At 50.7% G+C, this 8,760-nt stretch overlaps 1 protein-coding gene across 1 annotated transcript; it reads left to right on the plus strand.

The window, feature by feature from the left end:
- The first annotated feature begins 1,123 nt into the window (after positions 1-1,123).
- LOC114887983 (protein FAM71A-like) lies at positions 1,124-2,928 on the plus strand. The gene is given in 3 exon segments (XM_029209808.1): positions 1,124-1,846; positions 1,848-2,169; positions 2,201-2,928. Coding segments are annotated over 3 exon segments (1,773 nt in total).
- Positions 2,929-8,760: the final 5,832 nt, after the last annotated feature.

Here is an 8,760-nt window from a genome sequence, read left to right on the forward strand (position 1 = left end):
TCTTCTTAAAGGTAGTTAAATCAGTCCAGTTTGAAAACATTTGGCTGGGCCAAGCTTTCTTTGTGAGGCTAAGTACTGTAGTGGTTCAGAACAAAGGCTTTAGAATCAGGTAGACCTACATTCAAATAGTGCCTCTGCTACCATTAGCTCTGGGAATTTAAACAGGAGATACAACCTCAATTTCTTCACCTATAAACTGGGAACAGTAGTTAACAGTACCAAACTCAGTGCATTCTTACCACCATATGTGAAGAATGCAGCATGGTGCCTAGGAGAAGCAATTTTTAATGTTATTATTAAAAATCACCGTCGTCAACGGTTACTGAGATTTTATGAAAGGACAGACTAAGGATCGCAACTGCCAACTCTACGTTATTCGATACAATTAAACCATGAGCTTAAATGGTTCAAATTTATCCCATCATCTTACATTCCTATAGATTTCATCCAGTAGCTGAATTTGGGGGAGGAAAAGAAAAAGGACCCACACAAAACTTTCCCAGTTGAAGACATTTTTATTTCGGTATGCACCTGAGTCCCTGGCAGGATGGGCCTGTCCTCCGCGGGAGGACATGTCCTCCCCCTCCTTTGGGAGAGGATGGGGACCCTGCCCTGAGGGCGCAGCTGGGGGATGAGGCAAAGGGCTATGTGACAGTGATAGGTCACAATGAGGCAAAGGGCTATGCGACAGTGATAGGTCACAAAGGGCCTCAGAGGATAAATAGGCTGTGCTAGGGGGTTAGGCTGAGAAAGTGGTTCCTTCTCTCACTAGGACTGAAGTTCACCACAGCCTCTTGGGGAGATAAAAACTCAGAAGCAGAAGTGGGGTGAGGCAGAGGGGGAGCCTACCATACCTCTCTACACACTTGAAGAGATTCAGCCTGGGGTCCAGGCGCCCTACAGCATCCCCGCTGTGATCATCTGTGCCCCTACCCACACCCCTGCCTCTGGGAGACCCTGAGGCAAAGGTGGGGGCCCGTGGGGCGGGCTTGGAAGACCTGCCGTAGGGCCGCCTGTGTGTGACGTACGAGCACCGCAGCTCGCTCTTCTGCCAGTGAGGCCGAGGGAGGGAAGAGCCAGGGGCCCGCCTTAACCGCGCTGCCTGTCGTGATCAAAGACAGCCATGAGTGGGGACTCTCTGCTCCTGTATCACACGGCCCAGAGCAGCACCGGGATGGGCCTGTTCAACACCACCACGGGGAAGCTGCAGCAGCAACTGCGCAAGGGCGAATACGACATATTCAAGGACGCACCGATATTCGAGAGCGACTTTATCCAGATCACGAAGAGGAGAGACCTGATTGACGTGCACAACTGTGTCTGCATGGTGACCGTGGGCATCACATCCAGCAGCCCCGTCCTCCCACTCCCAGACACCATGCTGCTGGCCCGATGGGCTACTGGCTGTGAAGAGCACACTGAGCACAGCCAGGCCGCCAAGGGCAAGAGCCACGAGGCTGCAAAGACCTTAGAGCTCACCAGGCTCCTTCCCTTGACGTTCGTGAGGATCTCCACTCACAATCGTGAGAAACAACAGCTGCGCGTGAAGTTTGCCACTGGCCGCTCCTGGTACCTGCAGCTGTGTGCCCCTCTGGACGCGCAGGAAGACCTCTTCACCTCTTGGGAAGAGCTGATTTACCTCCTGCGGCCACCAGTGGAGAGTCACAGCCGCACCTATGCCGTTCCAGCCTGGGACATGATCTGCATGCCTGTGTTCGAGGAGGAGGAGGACGGCAGGAGCCCGGCAGTGGAGGATTTCCAAGGAAAGTGGGATCAGGACCAGGTGAGCATCTGCAGCCTCCACACGTGCTCTGAGCTGGCCGGGGCCACGTCTGCAGCTTTTGCTGGGGGGGGAGGGGATCCAACTGGACTCCCACAAACCCGATACCATGCCCGATGTGGCCACTGCAAAAGCAAAACCTACAGTGCTTGACAAAGCGTCAGCATCACGGGCAACGACAAAGGTGGAGACAGCAGGGGTGGCAGGAGGCACCGCAGCGGGTGCTTTGAGCGTGGCAGTGATCAAGTCTCCTGCCCCTGAAGAGCAGAGCACGGCCACAGCAGCCACAGCCAGCAACGGTCCAGAAGGAAGCAAAACCAACATAACCACTGGGGGCACTGCCAGAACATCCCTGAGGAGCAGGAAAACGGTGCTGCGAACAATTCAGGGTATGCTTGGCAGGTGCTGCGAACTATTCAGGGTATGCTTCCAGCACGTCCACCAGCCTCTCCCCAGAGGCCGGCATGACTGTGGTCGGAGCAGAACCTACCAGCAAGACTGTTGAAGGAAGAGCCGACGAGGAGGATGAGGGGACCCTCATCTCAACCTTGCCACAGGAAGGCAAAGTGAGTGAACAGGATGGCAGCTCACAGACAGTGTCCCAGGCCCGCAAGGGAAGAAAGGAGAGAAGGGAGCACTGGGGAGAGGACAGAGCTCTTATGAGCCCCTCGCTCTGCAGTTCAGTGGAAAGCCACCACAAGGCAGTGGGGAACAAGACCATCCAGAAAGCAGCTGGCCCGTGCTCAGGCGGCCGCAGAGCCACTAGAGATGACCAAAAGGACAAAGGCCACGGCAGCCCAGGGGGCAGCGAGCAGGGCACTGCTCACAAAGGCATCAGCTGTGCTCCCATCACCAACGAGTCCAGGACCTTGCACAAATCGGGCAGGAGCTTATCTACAGCGAGTTCAGGTCCCACCACCAAGAGACTGAGCAGGATCAGCTCTTTCTTCAGGAACGTCAGAGCCAGTCTTACTACAAAGACAGTGGCCTCCTCACGCGATAAATATGCGAGCATCCTGGCGAAGCCAGTGGAAGGGACCCGAATGGAGGCCATCGTAGAGACAGCAGAGAGTGGCCAGGGGCTGGAAATCACTGGAGGTGTGACATCTGAGACCATGGAGCCAGTGACCGTTGAAGCCCATCAATAGGACCTAGAGCTGGGAGCTGCAAAGGGGACCAGGGCTCAGGGAAATACCCCTGGAGAGCCCATTTCAGCTTCCTTACTTCAATTTAAATAAAAAACCAAAAAATCTGAGAATGCATGCAGTGTTTTGTCTGAATTTCTAGGTCCCAAAGCCCAGCCATAGCCTCACAGTGGATTCTGTGATGTCATCTGTGCCACAGTCTGAGACCCAGTGTCCAGTCAGGGGCAGCCCCACCTCACACACATGCTCAGTGCCAACAGCAGTGCTCCATCTGGCCTCCACTCCTTTCTGGCTTTGCCCCCCAGGGCCATGGCTCAAAGTCAGACTATGGTCTGGGAAGCTCTCCTTCACTATCCCCCTATTCTTTTTATAAACGCTTATTCCCCCTGAAGGTCTGTAAACAAAGCAAGAATAGGACTCATGTCCCCTCGGGCTATTCAGTGGACAGAAATAAGGGCAGCAGTATTAGCTAGCAATCAGAACAGCAAGCACTCTCATCTAGACTTAGCCGTTCCCTGCCCAGGTATATACCCTGGAGAAACACACATATTCTAGGAAAAAACTATGAGAATGTTTATAGCAAAAATAACTTAACAGGAAAACACGGGAAACAGCCCAAATTTCCATCAGCAGAATTAATACAGCAGGATACGAAGAGAGTGGAATATTCAATAGTGAAAAATAGATGAGCTACACACATTAGCATAGATCAACTTCTCATGATTTTTAAAAACATCAAAAGAATGGGATACAATTCCACTCACAGAACCATTCTGAAACAAGCTCAAACGATGTATTGCATAGGGTACATGTTTTTAAAAACTGGTAGCTAAAAATGAGGGAAGAGTAAACACAAAATTGAGGACAGTTTTCTCTAGGGTGGAAAGGCTAGGTCAAGGAGGTTGACACAAGGCTGTTAGTGCTGCTGGGAATTGTTCTGTCTCTTAAGCAAGATGGTAGGTACACAGGTGTTGTATTTTTCACGTTTTACTAACTCTGAAATCAGAATGGTCCTACAATCACCGTGGCAGTTTGTGATGAAGCTATTGCCAATGCCTTTCTCTTTTTTTCATGTTTATTTATGCACAAAAGTGATGTCAGAAAGGCTTGGCATCTTTAAATTACATTTATTTAAGGTAAAGTACAAGAACACTTGTTTGGTTTTTAGGAACAGAAGGAACGATATGCCTATTTTACAGATGAGAACACTAAGGCTCAGAGAAGGTAACCTGTTCCAGTCGCACAATGGGATCTTTGCAGAACAGTGATCCACCAGCCCACTTCTTTATGCAAAGCCCTGTCTGTAGTATGCGAAGGAAGCAAGCAAACAAGCCTGAGATAGGACCAGCACAAGAACCCGAGGCACCAGCATTCTTACCATCATGTCCCAAGACTACAGAGATGAGCATCAATTTTACTAGATTCAGGGGAGGGAGGGGTGGGGGATGGGAGCCGGTTTTCGAACTTCAGTGAGCTCACAGCTCTTAGCTGGCCTTATCTCGAGAGCATCCAGACCACCCTTGAGCTGTGTCTGCCTCCCAGGCTTCTACCTCTAGCCTCTGGCATGACCTGGGCTGCAGCCATAAACAGGGTCCCACCTGGAATTCCAGCATTCACTCCTGGAACATCCAGCGTCCAGTCCTCCTCCAGCCACTAATTTAACTTTTGAATGCCCTGCTCAGAAGGGTTTCTCCATACCAAATCTTCAGGAACTTTTTTCTTCTCGGGGCTCCAAAACCAAATCCTTAAACCTCACATGAGGGAGATTATTTGTTAGGTCAGAGCATCCTTGTAGATTGGACCTTCAGTTTGTGACTTCCACAGACTTCATCACGGGAGGGTGGGGAGAGGTCTCTTCTGTTGGTGGAGGGAACGGTGGGCACTTGGTGGGGAGCACTGACGAGAAAGGGAGACAGCCCAAGACCTACACATATGCACTGTTTCCTCTGGCCAAACAAGGTTCCTGACCCCAGGATTAACCCAGAGCTTCCGAGAAGACTAGGAGCTGCAGGGAGACACAATTAATGGTTTACTCTCCACCAGCTTTTCCTTGGACCCAAGGTGGAGAAATTACAAAAAGATCACATCACATTCCTTTGATCTTATGATTTCCACACAGGCAAGTGCAGGTAAATACTAGTCTGAAGGAAGAAAATGCATTAAAAACATGTGCATAGGGATTTCCCAGGTGGCGCAGTGGTGAAGAATCCGCCTGCCAATGCAGGGGACCCGGGTTCGAGCCCTGGTCCAGGAAGATCCCACATGCCACGGAGCAACTAAGCCCGTGTGCCACAACTACTGAGCCTGTGCTCTAGAGCCCGCGAGCCACAAATACTGAAGCCCACACGCCACAACTACTGAAGCCCGCGCGCCTAGAGCCCGTGCTCCACAGCAAGAAAAGCCACCGCAACGAGAAGCCCGCGCACCACAACGAAGAGTAGCCCCCGCTTGCCGCAACTAGAGAAAGCCACGTGCAGCAACGAAGACCCAATGAAGCCAAAAGTAAATAAATTTATTTTTTAAAAAAACAAAAACACGTGCATAGCCCTTAGCTGTTTATAAAGTTCTTGAATGTGTGTGCCCCCTTCTGATTCTCACATCTTTCCATTTTGCAGATAAGCAAACGGAAGTTCAGAGCATTTAAAGGACTTGCTCAAGGTGGGAGGTGATGGTGCAGAGAGGGAGCTACCTCAGTGCAACAACATTCAGACAGTGTGCCAACCCCGTCCCACACAGAGGTACACAGATGGTGGAGGAGACAGGACAGCACGAGTAATTATCACAACTCTGAATGACAAATACAATGAGAGGCGTGTGTTTGGGGACTGGATCTATTCAAAGGAGGGGTTCTGGGGCATGGGAAGGAGTTGTGGGTTATGGAAGGCTTCACAGGGGAGTTGGCACTTTTAAGGATGAACAGGGCTCAGCCAGGTGAAGGAAGTATGAGGAGCAAGGGTACAGGTGGGGGAGGGGTGGGAGATGATCAGGCCACAGGAAAGAGCGTGTGCAAAGTACAAAGGCTTGAAACACCACGGTGTGTTGAGCAACTACAAGTATTTCAGTACTATTGGTTGGAGGGCAAGAGAGGAGGGACGTGAGGCTGGAGGATCAGGCAGCTGGGTCTTGGGGAGCCTGGGGTACTATCTGAGTGTCTGGGACTTGGGGAACCACTGAAGGCCAGCGTCTGATGGGAGTAAGATCTCTCTGGCCCCAGGGTGGAGAGTTGATGGGCAGGGGGCTGTCCGGAGACACGGGGTCCTCCAGGAAGCCACTGCATTAATCCTGGCAGAGTCGGGGAGCCCCGAACCTGGGTGGCACTGGGGAGACAGAAGGGGGCAGAGTCGGGAGGTGTTGAAGAGATGGAATAGGACAATTTTCCAGCCCACATCCTGAAAGACGGGGAGCTCATGGTGTAGGTCTGGCCCTCATCTAAAGGAAGCGGAAATGACAAAAGTGGAGGTGACTTGCTCCTGTGGCGGCTATTGGTCAGTAGAGTGGGTGGCCAGAAGAGACGCTCACGGGAAAGCAAGGAGTAATGTGTTAAGATAGAAAACAACAGCTGCTAGACAGCTAAGGGTAAAACAGCAGGATAAGGCAGCCAAGGTGGGCAGTGGGGCTTCAGCACTTGGAGAGGGGCAGAGCCCCTGAGCAGTTCCTCGTTTATCCGGGCAGTACTTCCCACAGAGCCCTCCTCCCCTGGGCAAAGGGTCGCCCCAGAGAGCCCCCTGTGGCCACATGCTGGTACTGCAGGTTGGCGCTTGAATGAGGGGAGTCAGCACTGAGGCTGAGTCACCGTGACCCTTTCCCTTTGTCACACCACAATTAGTCTAATGCCAACCCCAAAGGTGTGAGCTAGGGGAGGTGAGGGGGTCTGGGCAATGAGGATGTGTCTCAGCCAGGCGGCATGGCTCCAGGCCCCTGGCAGTGGAGTGGCAGAGTTGGAAATGGCTGAAAGGTCCCAGAGAGGCTGGGGATCCGGACCCAAGGGGACAATGAGTGACCACCAAGAACAGGGGTGGAGTTAGTGCCAGGGTCCCTCTGCAGCATGGAAGTCATTTGAGAAATAACTATTGAGCACCTACTGTGGGCAAGATAGGAAATCAGGGACCATTAGGATGTTCACATACACACACACACACACACACACACACACATGCTTGTAACACAAATCACAGTGTGGTAGTGGCCTCAGTGTATAGAAAGAGGCTTCACAGAGAAGTGGAGGGCTTAGCACAGGGATGGCAGACTGAGTGCTCTGGCAGAGGGAATGGCGTGATGGAGAGAGAGAAGGGCTTGGGAGATGTTCATAGATGACAGACAAGTGCAGTGTGCGCAGGGTGTAATGTGCTCGGGAGAAAGAGTGGGGTGTTCGGTGGGAAATGAGGCTAGAAATAGAAGTAAGGCCACAGCATAGAGGAAGGACCCAGAATGCTGCACAACTCCCCTGAACCCCATGATCTTCATTACTGCAAATGGGACCTGTAACCCAGGGGTAAGGGGTGTGCACAGTTGGTTTCTCAAAGAGCAGAAGGGCAAGGGAAGCCTAGACTCTTCCCCTTTGCCAGTTCAGAGAACGTGAAATGGATAATGGAGGCCCATGGCTTCCCACACTCTAAGAGGACATTATCCCACAGGTGTGCTGAGGTTGATACCCCTCATCCTGGGAGCACCTGGAGGACCAGGCCACTTGGCTTTGGCTGCCAGGAGCCCCATCTGGTACCCCAGTGTGCGCCATTCCAATGTTGTCATTTGCTGCATGTGCCACGGCCTGTGAAAGGTTGGGAAGCATCTTTCTAGATACGCACATGCATGCACATGACACAGTTTGCAGGTGAACTGTGAGTGCAGCAGCAAGGAGCTGCTGAGAAGTACCTTCCCTGGAGAGCTAGCCTGCTCCCCACAGCTTCAGCTGATGCTCACGTCACCCCTCTTTTCTTTTCCCACTGACACTTTCACAGCCCCAGGACCCTGCCATAATGCAATATACACTGGTTCAAGGGAAAAACAAGAATATATTGCTTTTCAGAAAACTAAATTAGTTTTTTAAAGATCTATCCTTGGCTTTGAGATCATGTCCTGCGTCCTTGTTTCTTAACATTTTATTCTGAAGTGCAGTTGAGCCTTAAACAACACGAGTTTGAACTGCTCGCGTCCACTTAAACTTGGATTTTTTTTTACTAAATACATACTACAGTACTACACAATCCATGGTTGGTTGCACCCGCAGATGTGGAGCCGTGGATTCAGAGGGCCAAATGTAAAGTTATATATGGATTTTCACCTGGGGGCGGGGAGGTTCCTAACCCCTCTGTTGTTCAATGGCCAATTTATAACATTCATGCAGGAAAGTGTGCCATCGTAAGCATACCACTCGATGACATTTCACAAGATAAGCAACGCCACGAAACTAGCACCTGGCGAAGAATCAGAACATCACTGCAACTCTGGAAGTGCCCCCTTGCAGTCACTCAAGGGTAACCACCACCCTAGCTTCCAACACCATAGATGAATGTTGTTTGCTTTTCAACTTTACATACTGGAATCACGTAGTATGTACTCTTTGACTCTGGTTTCTGTCCCTTAACATTATATTTATGAGGTTTGTGCATGACATCCCTGGCGACTGTCCATTTATTTTCACTGCTATACAGTATTCCATTTTGTGATGATACTACAACTTATTTTGCTATTGATTTAAGTTATTATCAGTTTTGGGCTATTAAAAATAGTGCTATTATGAACATTTATATACAGATCTGTTGGTAAAAATATACATAAACTTCTGTTGGGCATATACATAGGAATGGAATTGAATATATGCATATGTTCAGCTTC

The sequence above is a fragment of the Monodon monoceros genome, unplaced genomic scaffold (genome assembly GCF_005190385.1).
Source record: "Monodon monoceros isolate NGI ecotype Baffin Bay Population unplaced genomic scaffold, NGI_Narwhal_1 Super_Scaffold_8, whole genome shotgun sequence".
Lineage (NCBI taxonomy): Eukaryota > Metazoa > Chordata > Mammalia > Artiodactyla > Monodontidae > Monodon > Monodon monoceros.